Raw genomic sequence first — 15,209 nt, forward strand, 5'->3', positions numbered from 1 at the left:
CGGGAACAATGTAACTTCATCCCCAAAAGATCAATGATTTAGTAAACAAAGAAATCAATTTTACACACTGGTATACTTAACAGCTGCAAAAGAGAAATATGTGAAAAACTCCTAATAGAAAGTATCTTATAATTCTCTGAAATATAAACTTTTGGATCTGCCCTGAAATATAAGTACTTATCTTGCTTTAAAAAAATCACGTTTCTTATTACAGCCACAAATATTGTTATTATCCATCTAAATGTCCAGTACTTTATGAGTCCCAGTAATCTCTTGATGTTACCATCATCTGAAAGCCGTATTTAGAAGCTGATTTGCTCTGTTTATTGAGCAGATATTGAACACAGTTCAGTTGTTAGAATTAGCATCTAAAACGAATTTCATGACACACTCTTCCTTGCTAGATTTCTAAGTAGAAATTTCTAGTGAAAGCTATAATCCTCACTTTGATTCTGAAATCAAGATATTCTCTGATTCCTTCAATCATCAGTGTGTACTTCTCCCTGCAGCTTTTATTCCTTCTTGAGCACAAAGACTTTAAGGATGCTATTATTTGTCCTATTTGCAGCACTGCTTTGAAAACTTTCAAGTACATGTTTATTTTTCTAGCTGAAATTGGCTTTGGAACTGGCAGAAGTCCATCAATTTATATTTTAGTGCCACATTTCTCTTGCAGGGACTGTGATTTGGGGTTTTGCTGTTATTGTTGCTTTTGCTTTTGTTATCAGCACTACTATGTGCTAGAGAGAAGCCTTAATTGAATCACCTACAATTATTTTTACAACCACCTATTTTCTTTGAGAATACATCACTATTTGTGAGAAACAGTTGTCCTTTTTCTTCCCCACATTCAGGACACAGTTCCAAATATCACAAAATCACAGAATGGTTGAGGTTGGAAGGCACGCCCGTAGATCAGCAAGTCCAACTCCCCTGCTCAAAGCTGGGTCAACTGGTGTGCATCGCTCTAGGCCCTGTCCAGTTGGGTTTTGAATATGTCCAAGAACAGAGACTTTACAAAGTCTCTAGGTGACCTGTCCCATTTTTTGACCAATTCCACAGTAAAAAACATTTTTCTTCTTATGCTTAAATGGAATTTTCTGTACTTCAATTTGTGCACATCGACTCCTGTCATTTCACTAGATAGTACTGAGATGAGTCCTTCTTCATCTTTGCTCATCTTACTTACTCCCCCTATCAAATATTTAAACACAATGATAGCTCCTTCTGAGCCTTCTCATCTCCAGGAAGAACAGTCCCAGCTCTTTCAGCCTCTTGTCATATGACAGATACTCCAGTTCTTAATGAGTTCATGACCCTTCACAGGATTTAGTCCAGTTTCTCCACGTCCCTCATGTACGAGGAAGCCCAGATCTGGACCCAGCGTTCCACATGTGACCTCACCAGTGCAGAGGGGAAGGATCACCTCCCTCAGCCTGCTGGCAACACTTCCTCAAAAAGGGCAGGATGCAGTTGGTCTTCTTTGCCACATGGGCACATTGCCGGCTCATGTTCAGCTTGCATCCACCAGGACCGCCACACCCTCTAGTGAAAAGCTGCTCTCCAGCCAGTTGGCCCTGCATGTATACTGCTACATGGGATTATTCCTCTCCAGGAATTTCCTGTTATTGAACCTCACAAGGTTCCTGTTCACCCATTTCTCCAGTCTGTCAAGATCCCTCTGGACAGCAGCACAACCCTCTGGTGTAGCAGCCATTACTCCAGTTTTGTGTCATTTGCAAACTGGTTGACAGTGCACTCTGTCCCCTCAACCAGGTCATGAATGAAGAGATTAAACATTACTGTATCCAGGTTCACAACCAGGGGGGTGGGGGGGTGGGCTGCACTTTGAGCTGCTGATCACAACCCTTTGAGCCTTCCATTTCAGACAATTTTCAATCAACTGTTCATTTATCTAACTTATGCTTCCATGTGTCTTGTTCTTACATGAATTTCTCTCAATCTTCCTTAATTCTTAGCAGCTAGAGAGGTTATTTGGGAATGTGAATCACCTCCTATCATTGTGTGCTACCATTACAAAGAATTCTAATTGATAGATCCTACACCAGTCCTTAAGATAGTTCAGACTTAACTTCTTCCACTCCCAAAGGAACAACCATTCACTATGACTGTATTCCTTTCCTCTAAATCAGTCTTTCATCTGTTACAAAATATTGGGCACTTGCTCTGTATTTTCCTATTTCCATTACTCTTGTTAAAGACTTAGTCAAAAGCCTTTAATAGAGACAATCAAATTCTATTTCCTTTCACTTCCAAATACTCTTTTATAACCTTTTTCAAAGACTTCTAACAGCATAAGGCAATGTGAATAATTCTATGTGAAACTGTATTTTAAAATCCTATTACCATCAACTTGTAGTCCTTGCCCCTGCCCAAACATAGTCTGTAGATCCTTCAATATAAAATATAGTACTATTTTATCATCATTCTTATTCCCTAATACCACAAGCAGTTTTCAGGAAGTACTAGTACTGAAACAATCCAAGCAACAGCTGCAGTGCTATGCCCTCGACACCAAAATCCCACTCTTCCTCATTGTACGCTGCTGTTAGAGAACAGTACATGTTAAAGAAAAAAAGAATTGCCCTATCCATTCTCATGGCAATGAACTCTGGTGTGCTTTAGGAAATGTCTGCATAAACAGAAAAAACACACTGATCATTACATCAACATTGCTCCCACAGAGGAAAGTGGCAGAAGCTCCACTGATTTCAGAGGGGACATTTGATCAGCGCAGTGTATATCACTGAGATTAAAAGTGAAAGTAAATGTCTTATGACAAGTTCAGAAACAATAAAACTGAAGCATGAGGATATCATACATTTGAAGGTAGAAATATGATGTCGATTCTAAATTTCTTTTGCATAACATAAGCACAGCTACAAATAGCTGCTGAAAGGATGATCGGTAAAAAATGAATTCTGTCAGTGAAATGTAAAGTCAAGAGAGGAAAACGCTTCAAGAAACTAACTATAACCATAACATTATTTCAGCAAAGCACCACTTGTTATTGAATCAGTACAATCTTTCTGGGCCTTGAAGATTCTGCTATGTTCCTGGCTAAACAAATTCTGTCAGAAGCTACAAATGCCTTCCACCATGTTAGATGAACTTGAAGACTGCTACTCTCACAGCTAAATAACATTTTGGTCATAACCTGCCACCTTTTTTTCAGCTTAGTCTTAGTTCTGCGATTCCTTGTGCATGGACTTGAAAGCCAATTCCATAAAAGGCTGTAGATATGGTATAGATAGTACTTAACATAAGAGTTTTGGCCTTGATGTGCTATACACAACATACGCTGCTTCTTCCATTGTAGATCCAATTACTGATTTCACAATGGATTTGGAAGAGTATAGCATTGTACAACTGACAAATTTGTCAAATTACTGCAGGAAAGAACATGGCCAAAGAAGTAGACACAAGGAAAGGCTGCCCATCATTCAGGCTGCCTGTCAGTCTGCCTGCCATCCATCTCTTCTTCACTGCTGTCTCCTCCTTTTTTCATAGAATCACATAATCATAGAATAGTTTGGGTTGGAAAGGACCTTTAAAGGCCATCTAGTCCAACCCCCCTGCCATAGGCAGGGACACTTTACACTAGACCAGGCTGCTCAAAGCCCCATGCAACGTGGCCTTGAACACTGCCAGGGATGGGAGAGCCACAGCTTCTCTGGGCAACATGTGTCAGTGTCTCATCACCCTCACAGTGAAGAATTTCTTCCTAAATATCTAATGTAAATCTAAATCTCACCATTACCCCTCATCCTACCATTGTACTCCCTGATAAAGAGTCCCTCCCTACCTTTCCTGTAGGCCCCCTTTAAGTACTGGAAGGCCGCTAGAAGGTCCCCCGGAGCCTTCTCTTCTCTAGGCTGAACAACCCCAACTCTCTCAGACTGTCCTCACAGGGGAGGTGCTACAGCCTCCTGATCATCTTCATGGCCCTCCTCTGGACCTGCTCCAGCAGGTCCATGCCTTTCTTATGCTGGAGGCCCCAGATCTGGATGCAGCACTGCAGGTGGGGTCCCACGAGAGTGGAGTAGAGGGGAAGAATCACCTCCCTCGACCTGCTGGCCACACTTCTCTTGATGCAGCCCAGGATGCGGTTGGCTTTCTGGGATGTAAGCGCATGTTGCTGGCTTATATTCAGTTTTTCATCACCAACACCCCCAAGTCCTTCTCAGCAGGGCTGCTCTCAATCCACTCATCACCCAGCCTGTATCTGTGCTTGAGATTGCCTCAACCCAGGTGCAGAACCTTGTACTTGGCCTTGTTGAACTTCATGAGGTTAGCACAGGCCCACTTCTCCAGCCTGTCAAGGTCCCTCTGGATGGCCTCCCTTCCCTCCAGCATGGTTTTATCAGCAAACTTGCTGAGGGTGCACTCAATCCCGCTATCCACGTTGCTGACAAAGATGTTAAATAGTGCTGGTCCCAATACCGACCCTGAGGAATGCCACTTGTCACTGGTCTCCACATGGACATCAAGCTGTTGACCGTGATTCTTTCAGAGTCACCATCCAGCCAACTCCTGATCCACCGAGTGGTCTATCCTCTCCTATTTAGAGATAAGGATGTCGAATGCTTTGCACAAGTCCAGGTAGATGACATCAGTTGCTCTTCCCTTATTCACCTACTCTGTAACCTCATTGTAGGCCACCAGATTTGTCAGTCACAATTTGCCCCTAGTGAAGTCACGTTGGCTGTCACCAATCACCTCCTTATTTTCCATGTGCCTCAGCATAGTTTCCAGGAGGATATGCTCCATGATTTTGCTGGGCACAGAGGTGAGACTGGCTGGCCTGTAGTTCCCCAGATCTTTTTTGTTTCCCTTTTTAAAAATGGGGGTTATGTTTCCCCTTTTCCAGTCAGTGGGAACTTTGCCAGACTATCATGACTGCTTAAATATGATGGACAGTGGCTTAGCAAATTCATCTGCCATTTCCCTCCAGACCCGCAGATGCATCTCATCAGGTTCTATGGACTTGTGCACTTTCCGGTTCCTTAGGTTGTCTTGAACCTGATCTTCTCCTGGTTCTTCGTTTTCCCAGTCCCTGCCTTTGCCTTTTGTGACTTTGGCAGTGTAGCTAGAGCACTTGCCAGTGAAGACTGAGGAAAAAAAAAGTTGCTGAGTACGTCACACTTCTCAATATCTCGGGTAATCAGGTCTCCCCTTTCCTTCCGGAGAGGGCCTACATTTTCCCTAGTCTTCCTTTTATCACCAACGTAGCTATAGAAGCTTTTCTTGTTGCCCTTGACATCCCAATAATTCATAACTGAAATGTTTTTCAAATTGACATTATAAATTTACTTATCTTTCCAACCCCAACCTTAACAGTAAGAAAGGCAATGCAAGGCGGTGGGGGGGGAAGTATCTCTGTTTTCCTGTAACAAGTTGCACCTGGAATGTAAAATTCTAAGCAGGCTGTCTTAAAAAAAAAAAAAAAAAAAAGGCATTTCATCCTCATTATTCCTTCTATTTTCTTTTAGTTATAAATATAATCCTTCTCCATTCTCCACACTATTCTCTCAGCATGGTACATGTACTACCACTCATTTGACTATGTGAAATAACTAATGTGTAGAAAGCTACATGTAAGTTTAATGCTATTGCGATTTATTTGTGCAAAGTAAGTACCTTTGGATGGCTTCCCAAAAAGACTAGTGACTACTCCTTTTTTCAGTCTGTCCCAACGTCGCTTTTAAATCTTAATTCAAATTAACACCTACTACGCACTTGCTAATGATTAGGCTTAAATTGTATTTTATTTCACTGAAATCACACATTATATAGGAAAACATATATATGTCAAGCACACTGAAGTGCCAGTGGTTACCTTTTTTAAAGGGCTAAGCATAAACCTCTAGATTCTACTATTTACAATAGAAATTTACTTAGTTCAAAATGCCAATTTAGTTCCAAAAGCAGGTAAAATAATAAGAAACAATTTGTTGTCCTTACAAAAGATGTATGTGCTGTTAATTCTGTAGTATGTGCTAATGATGTAGTGGCAGAACAGATTCCATTTTAACCCAGAGATAAACCAGATGAAAGTAATGGGGGCTCAACAATGTCAGTGGCACCTGTTAGAGGTAAAACCTGTACTGTGTCATCTGGCAATGACGGAATACACCAAAAAAAAAGGAAAAAAAGCAAAAGGAAAGGAATATACATAAAAGTAGATCACAGTTTTGATCAAAACCACTGCCCTTGAAAGACAGTGTCATGAAGAGTACTTAGCAGGACTGGATCTATTGATCCAGGTTGGGATTTTTTTAAAATTTGTTTTGTTATTTAACTTTAAAACTTCGACTGTGACAAAATAAAGACCCTGTAATAAAAAGGTTAACTGAAATGTTCTTCAAACTGTCCTTGCCTCATGTAAAAATATTTATCTGGGACTACTCAGTCAGACATTTCTTGACTGTTCCAGGGCTTATCCGAGGCAATGAAAATCCATCAGACTTTGCGGCCTTTCAAATGCATGGGCAAGCATTTATGGTATCTTTACTGGGCAGTTTGCCTATTAAAAGGCCAGAGGCACACCCTGATAATCAGCAGCTACTAGGCACCCATCAGATATAAATTAATATTGGCATATTTAACATGCAATTCGCTAAAACAGATTAATAGTAGATACAAGAAGGAAGGATGAATTTCTCAGACAGTACTATATGGTGTTATCTTCTAAGATATACGAAATATGAAACACAAACAGGACAAGCTGTTGGTTTTAGGACACTAAATGCTTGGAACTGTTCCTCGGTAAACTGCCAGTCTTCTATCACATACAGAAAAACATGGTAAATTTATACAGTTGTAATCACATAGGCATGTGGTGTTTTGTTTATCTGTTCTGTGGATTTAGGGTATTTACATACACAGAGAAAACCCTCCTTTATCCAAACTGGCTAAAAAACCAATGGTGTTAAAAAGAACATAACATCTCAAGACAGTTTTTTTAAAAAATCTGAATATTACTATTTTCCTTTCTAATTTTTTTTAATACTATGTGACAAATTTATTATTTACCTATCTCAGAAGCAGCCACTGTGATGTTGTACCAAGGTGTGTCCTCTCTGTCAAAGACCTTGGCAGTCTTAATGGTCCCAGTACTAGCATCAATGGTGAAATACCTATCTTCTTCTGTGTTATGATCTATGAAATACCTATGAAGAAACAAAACAATAAATATATACTCATTGTAGTATGTATAATCCAAAGTAACAGAAAGCTACATAAGAATATTACTTTCAAGTTTTTAAAATCATAGAAACTTTTAAAAACACCCTAAGAAAAATTCTGTATTATGGAGACACCCAGAGTAACACTGTATTTCATTTCTTTCATAATGTTATGTTTCTTTTGATACATAACAAGGTTCCCACTGTGAGTCACAAAGATGTAATTTGCTAACAGCTGATATTTTACACAGCAGTATACAATCCTGTCAAAGTTAAGATACATATGGAAAGGCAGAAAAGGAAACAGAAAGATATTAAGACATTATTCTTTTGCTTCTTTGCTTGTCACTGCAAACCAGTATGCTCAGTCTGGGTACCTGTTTTGAAGCATGTCTCTCTGACATGAAGTTGATGACATGATGACATAAGCCACTTTGAACATAGCCATTACAGAAGACTGGCAGCAGAAACAGCTGATTCCCAGAGCTGCAATTGACACTAGCCTAGAAGCAGAACTAAGCAGCCCTGCTTAACTCCCTTGGTTTCTGGGCACTTTGCCTAGTGGAGAGAGTAAAAGCCTTGAAGTGGGTAATGGAAGCAAAGGGAGGGAACATAAAAGAAGAGATTGACAAGACTTTTTTTCTCAAAGCTGGATTCATTTACAACAGCTTTTAACAAATGAAGCAATTACAGACCCCTATCAAGCCTTCACTAACTTCAGACGATAAAAAAAACAAGGAAAAAATTCTAAGTCTTTTATATGCCATAATTGTTTTTCCTGATAATTTGTCAGCCCTGCTTTCCTTCTGTGAAGTTTTTAATATATGGAAGCTATATATAGGTCAAAATGATCCATTTGTCCCATCCAGTTGCTCTTATTTCTACTTCACTGAAAGTGTAATTGCAAGCTAATAAAAAGAGTGGTGCACATAAAAGCTGCCAAGCTCAAAAAAATTAAAAATAACTTCAGTTTTATTTCTCTCACAATGTACTTATTTAGACTATTTGTGGAAAGGAAAAACAAACAAGCAAACAAACATTTCATTGAATGATATATTAAAGTAAGATATGACATGTGAAAAAGCAAAAGAAATAAAACACTAGAGAAGAAGGCAGCAATTTGAGTGAGTCACCTTAACTGGTCAAAGGACAGGACACTTAGTGGAAAAGGCAGCTAGCACTTGATGACTTAGGTTAGATCTTCCTTGTTGAAGAGAACCTGAACCCCCCTCTCACACCTGCAAGAGGTATTTTACATCTGCCTTACCATATGCTGTTTTGGCTTGTGGTATTCAAGTTTTTCTTTTCATGTTTTCAGTATTTTCAGCAATTAAAGAACTGCAGGTTCGGCACCGGAAATCAAAGCAGCCAAAACTAGGCTAGAAAATCTTTATTTCTTGCCTGCTCTCTGTCTTTCCTTTCAACATTGTGAAGACTGAAACAGCTCCCATATGACTGTGGGAGCTGTTGGAGAGACAGCAAATCTCAGTTCTCACCATTTTATGTTTCTCTGGAATCAGGATTTAACTCATTATCTCCCGTCTGAGCTACAGTCAGAACCTGAGAACACCTCATTCTAAAATACACTTGAAGTCCTCAATAAAGACACTTTGGACGCGCAAAATGGCAGCTGAAGTTGCTTCAAACAAGTAACAGACTCAAACTGTCTCCATACTGAAAGCGGACTGGCAAGATCTTGGTTATGTAGAGGATGGGGCAACTATTTTTAAGAATTTAAGACAGGAAATATTTTTTTCAGAGGACATTATTTAATCAGCATGTCCCAAATTGGATGAAAAAAATCAATGTTGCCAGAAAAAGAACAAAACCAAAGCAAACAAAAAAAAAAGCAATGAATTTCTAATTGCTGAATCACAGTGGGCATTGCAGACACACTTCCAAAAGCTGGTATGCTTCTCAGTGCTTAGTAAACTCAGGAGATGCATTAAGAGCTAACTTTTGATCAACATTTGTCAGTCACCGATCATGACACACTGAATGTTACAACTATCTAAGAAAACTTATGTTGCTTTTTAGGAATATCAGAATCCTCTGAGGACCCACTACAAAACAAAGGACCACACAACTATCTTGTTGGCATTATTTTACGTGGCAGTATTGGTCTAGGCTACCTGCACCTTTTTATTTGGGAATCATGATTTGCTTCTCAATTTCAGATCAATTGATTTTTCCAGTGTCTCTGCAGGTCTTAGCCTTCCATGAAGAATAGATTTTCAGGTTCTCCAAATGCTTATTTGTCCTGGAAATGTTTTGAAAGTTTGTGCCAATATCAGTGGAGAAGTTGTAACTCCTATGCTCCTATCCTAAAGCTTTACCTTTTATTAATTACAAAAATTTTGGAGACAGAGTGGTATGAACCTCTAAAAGTCCATAAAGCTGCCATGCTTGCCTCAGAGCCATGTTGAGATTTGAACTTTGTACAGAAGATACATGCTTCAGGTGAAGCAATTCCCCCCATGCCTTATACCTTATGCTTGGCATTGTAGGAAACCTGAGGTAAGACAAATAGTTGGAACATCTTGACTATACTACCATTAAGGCAGAAACAATGACTGGTTGTGTTGGGCAAGACTGACAGTGCACAGATACACAAATATCTTTTACATGATGAACTGGAAAGCTGACAGAGGAAGCACAGGAAGCATAATTGTCCCTCAGTTTTCCCGGAGACCTTAGCAGGACCCTTTACTGGCAAGCTTATAATCAGGTATGCAATGATAAAATTTAATTCCTTCTTTCCTACTACTGTAAGAAACTACTTGTTTTTCTTGACTCTAGGGGTCTTCTGATAACAACTAGAATTATTCACCAAAAAAAAAAAATAGTTTCACTGATCTGTTCTTACGGAATATGTACTGCAAATCCGAACCAGTTTATAATACAAGAGTCTTGTCTCTGCAAACATTTATTACTATGGACATTGTTTACTTATTATGAACATCAGGCACAGTGACTAGTCTGTGAGTCAGCATTGTGCTGACAACAGAACCATAAAAATAAGGCTATTAAGTATTTGTAGACAGTAACTTAAAAATAGACAGGATTTGAAATTGGGCTTAAATGAGAAAAAACCTTAAAGCAGTAAGAATACTCAGCTGCTTTTGTGTGTATGTCACATATGACAAATCACTACCTCTCCCTCTGAGTAAAGTTCAGAACTAAACCCAACAAATATCTGTCCCAAATATGAAGCTTGTCTAGAAAAACTAACGTTTGATTCTGTTATGGATTGTGACTATCTAATGCTTCACTTCCTAAACATATATTAAAAGATGGTCTTATTTTTTTAAATATTAATACTTTTATTTCTAAATCAATTATTTAAATGTATTCTATAGAAGCTGAAAGCTCTCAGTTTAAAGAACTCAGTATTGGTCCTTTCTTCTGTCTTCCCATTATTATAATGTTCAGTTCTCCTCCATTACTCCATAGTCTTCCTTAAAATTGCTTTGTGAATTGTATCTAAAGCAGCCATTTGCACTGCTGTGGTTCCCAACCTTCATGAATGTCTCAGTAAAACAAGTTGCAGGAGATATTCCCACATAGCAGAAGAACTAGGAATGCTAGTCTTAAGTACTGCTCTCAAGTGCTCTAAAAATATTTTGTACAAGAAACTCCACTAATTTTTGTCACATGTAAGAGGACATTTAGAACAAGTATCATTGTATTTACAAAGTGCTTAACATCTTAGGCCTTTATAAATATTAGCCACTAATTTATCTACACATTGAGAATAGAGACCAGATATCTCCATAAATATAGCATACTCTGGAGCCAGCGATGCTTTACCTAGGCTTCTGAATTAATTTAATCTAGTGAAAAGTTTTACTTGCAGCTAGATTATAGTGGCCACAAATATAGTCATACTCTTCCCCTCCTACCCTTCCCTCCATCTCTGCTGAGCTGCTTTTCAATGCTTTTTCTAGACCGCAAAAAGGTATAGTGCAAGTTTTGAATTTCAAACAGTTACTTCAGAAGTGACTTTTCACCTTAATTCAGTTGACTGTTTCTTCTTACTTGGAATGCATTCATTTAAAAATGGATTTATAGTATTCATTGCAGATATTTGTTTACAGACATTTGCTCATGACAGTGCTGTGGGAATTAGCATACTTTTAACCATTAAATCAGCACATCTGAGTTGCATGGCACATGTTAATAAAGAGACTTAATAACAAGACATGCTTAGATAAACAGCTCTCCATAAACTGTTTACGTCCAAACCAGCAACAGAAACTAATCTTAAGGAAACTGCATTAAAAAGGATCATGAATATAGAAAACCTATTAGTCACACTATCTGAAGAGAATCTGAAGGAAATTAAATACCAAAACTCAATCCTGTTAGCACTGGGAAATGCAACATGTGCCACCTTTTTATTATGGGGAGTCACTCAACAGAAGGGCATTCCCAGCTTCCATCCATGTCCTTATTCCTGCTTCTGACCAAAGCAAGCCCCTGACTCCTGTGACTTCATTCCTCACTTCTTGTCTTTTGGTGGAGCAGGTGGCAACAGATATTCCCACCATTTTTATTGAAAACTAAAAGCATTTGCGTGAATTAGGAAATAAAGAGAAATAATATGCAGATGGGCACTCTAGACACGTAAATCAGTTTGCAGCATTAAAGTAGTCGGGCTCTAATAATACAGAGATTGCTTAAAAATGGAGAAAGTTTTAAAAGGTGCTAAAGGAGTTTAGGAACATTAACGATTTCCAAACGTTTTAGGAGAGCTTCTGAAGCTAAAACCCATAAGCATTTTCAGAATCTCTCTAAATTATTCAGATTTAAGATAATATTAATGTCATTTGTCACTTGACAGACAGGGGGCACAGTCTGTTACTGTTCCAGTATGTCTCTCTCCAGTTATTGTGTTTTAAGAAAGAGCCTTAAGTTTCACTTTTAAAAATAGTTTTGAGTTTTTTTAATTCGTGTTTTTTTTCTTTAATCAAGTTGTTAGTTTATCCTTTCCTTATGCTATTTTTATTTATTACCCTATTTACCAACTGCAAATGGGAACTCTGTTACAAATTTCCACCCTGGCTACAAACCTGCTATTGCTAATGAATATCCAAAGCCACATTTCAGCCAGGTGTGGATTCACAGGTTTTATATTGAGACATAAGTAAATAGCCAGTTCTCCAATAACAAGTGAAACTGGTTATAAAGAAGAACTTAAAAAAGGTCATGGGAAGAGAACAGATCCTCTGTCAAACCAATTATTCACACCATCTAAAGACCTATCAATTAGAAATCAAATGCCATTATAAGGAAACCTGTTTAGTCAAAAATTTAGGCAAAGAAATTTTATCAGAAAGAGATGCTAAGACTCAAAGGATAGAGATTTTTTTTCTTCTAAAGAATAACTTAGAAAAAGAAGTGTAAGCAACAACTGCACACAGTGAAGGAGGAAGGTACATCAAGATGAACAGTGAGAGAAAGGATCAGCTGAAACGCTCTGTGTTTGGCCAGCTGGAGAGCAACAAGAAATGGCCCATGGTGGGACATAACTCTGGTGCATTCCCTTCTCTCTGCCTCCAGGCAGCAGCACTCCTCATGAGCCTGGGAATCAGAAGCATCCCCTTGAAGCTGAATGAGGCAGTGGGGAGATATTCTGTTGCCATGACTGTCTTGCACTACATTACCTCTCTTCCAGGGTCAATCTGTTTTGCTATAGTTCAAACAAACTTCTCCAGGAGAGAAAAGCAATTGTGAAATGTGAGTCAGAAGTCAGCTGCCAATACAGCAGGTAACCAATTTCTCCCTGCAGCATGTCTGGTAGATTAAGGAGGCATCAGATGTTCCAGAGCTCCTTAGCAGAAGACTGCTACTGAGAAGTACAGCCTTCAACCGTGCCTTCCAGTTGTGAAAATGAAGAGAGCTTGGAGAAGGTAATCTCTCTGTTTACCATTCTGTCCTGGTTTCAGCTGGGATAGAGTTAATTTTCCTTCTAGTAGCTGGTTCAGTGCTGTGTTTTGAATTTAGTGTGAGAGTACTGTTGATAACAGACTGATGTTTCAGTTGTTGCTAAGTAGCACTTATCCTAAGTTAAGGACAATAAGGATTTTTCAGTTTCCCCTGCTCTGCCAGTAAGCAGGTGCACAAGAAACTAGGAGGGAGCATGGCCAGGACAGCTGACTCGAACTAGCCAACGGGATATATTCCACACCATAGGACGTTTTGCCCAATATATAAACTGGGAGAGTTGGCTGGCAGGGGCAGATCTCTCCTTGGGCATTGGTCATCGGGTGGTAAGCAATTGCATTGTGCATCACTTGTCTTTTCTTGGGTTTTACTTCTCTCTCTTTTTGTTAGATTCCTTTTCATTACTATTATTATTACTACTACTACTACTATTATTATTATTATTTTATTTTAGTTATTAAATTGTTCTTATTTCAACCCACGAGTTCTACTTTTTTTTTTTTTTTTTTTTCCCCTGATTATTCTCCCCTGGGGGAGTGGCTGCATGGTGCTCAGTTGCTGGCTGGGGTTAAACCACAACACATTCCTTTGATTTTTTTTCAGACAGCAATAGCACAGCTTTGAGAAAAATACTGTTCCTCTCAGAGCACTTGCAGGAACTTGGTTTGATAACGCTGTTCCCATTGAGTTAGCTGTGGTGCTGGCTGCCAGCTGACACCCGTCAGCTGATCAGCAGTACCTTGTTGTCTCCCTTATGGGACTCCTGGCTCACCTCTCATATCGAAATCTCAGTTCAGCAGAAGTGGCAGTCTTCCCTCTCCTTGACCTGAAGATGTGAGGTGGCTGGACCTGGGAGGCATGGGGGAGTTGCAAGTAGTGAACTACTGCCTCCCAGCAAAGCCTCTGAGAGGCAGCCACTGCTGGTTTGCATTTCATGCAGAAGCTGGCTTCCTGCTCCTGTTGCCACTCCCACCCCTATGCATTGCTAGCACACTGCTCACCTTGGACACTGGAAAACGGGAATGCTGGTCATCTGAAGGAAATGAGCCATTTCTGTACACCCGTCTTTTATAGCTGACAATTTCTGTCTGCATGTATTAACGACTGATCATCTTTTGTAGCTAATTTTGCCAGTAAATGTAGGCTAAGAACAGCCCACACCCTTAGAGGCATAATTCAAAAGTCAAAGCAAGATAAAGGCTTGTCTTCTTTTCCTGACTTTATGAATCTTTTCAGAGGATTACAACTGTCCAAATTAATTTCAAGTAGATGTGTTGATGGCAGAACTGTTATATCAAAGTTGCTTTTTATTCAGAGATTAACATTTAGATCCCAATGCTGCTAAGAAATACAGTGCAGTCAGTGTTGCATGAGAATTACTTTTTGTTCCTAAAAGGTTTACCAGCTAAAGAATGGTATTCTACTTACATTTTTTTTCTCCTCATACTAAAGATTAAACCAAATAAACCCAAGATCGATGGATCTATGCGTATTTATTGGAGCTGAATGGCCCTATCAAAAGACTACACTACAGAGATGTTCAGATATGAAGGGTGACTCCTAAAATCATAAAAGAATTTTAAATACTAGAGGCATTCTGAAGTCACTGGAAATTATAGAAACAAAGATGATGTCCTGGCATGAAAAATCAGGCTCTCAGAGTCACCATATAAAGATGATCTATGAGTGTTTTCTCTCACAGCTCCAAGTGAGGAATGGAGGTGGTTCTGGTTACTGTGAGATTTTGACCATCATCCTGAGCTGGATGCTTCCTAGTCAGAACAGGCTGTCAGAACAGCTTATCAATTCCTGCACAGAGATGGACATTTTCATTAGAGGGAGGTCTGGGACACATAGCTTGACAAGAATCAAAAATAATTTGAGGCCTCAAGGAAAAAATCAGCAACAGTTCTCCCACCTCAACACTATGAAGAAATGTTTTTAAATGGTTCCTCCCTGTGAAGACAGATAGAGAATCAGAGAAGGAACAGGAGAAAAAATTCCCCTCCATCTCCAGCTGTTCAAAATAGGGTGTTCTTTTTCTGTTTTGATTTA

The 15,209-nt window shown here is 39.2% G+C and overlaps 1 protein-coding gene across 3 annotated transcripts in view; it reads right to left on the minus strand.

The window, feature by feature from the left end:
• Nucleotides 1-15,209, minus strand: part of CDH18 (cadherin 18) — a 168,032-nt gene that overhangs the window by 28,575 nt on the left and 124,248 nt on the right. For all 3 annotated transcript variants that reach the window (XM_086469061.1, XM_086469060.1, XM_086469062.1), the window contains one exon: nucleotides 7,057-7,193. In XM_086469061.1, coding sequence (XP_086325187.1) covers nucleotides 7,057-7,193 — 137 coding nt within the window. The remainder of the gene's footprint in view (nucleotides 1-7,056; nucleotides 7,194-15,209) is intronic.

The sequence above is a fragment of the Leptosomus discolor genome, chromosome 8 (assembly GCF_034619465.1).
Source record: "Leptosomus discolor isolate bLepDis1 chromosome 8, bLepDis1.hap2, whole genome shotgun sequence".
NCBI classification, from domain to species: Eukaryota; Metazoa; Chordata; class Aves; order Leptosomiformes; family Leptosomidae; genus Leptosomus; species Leptosomus discolor.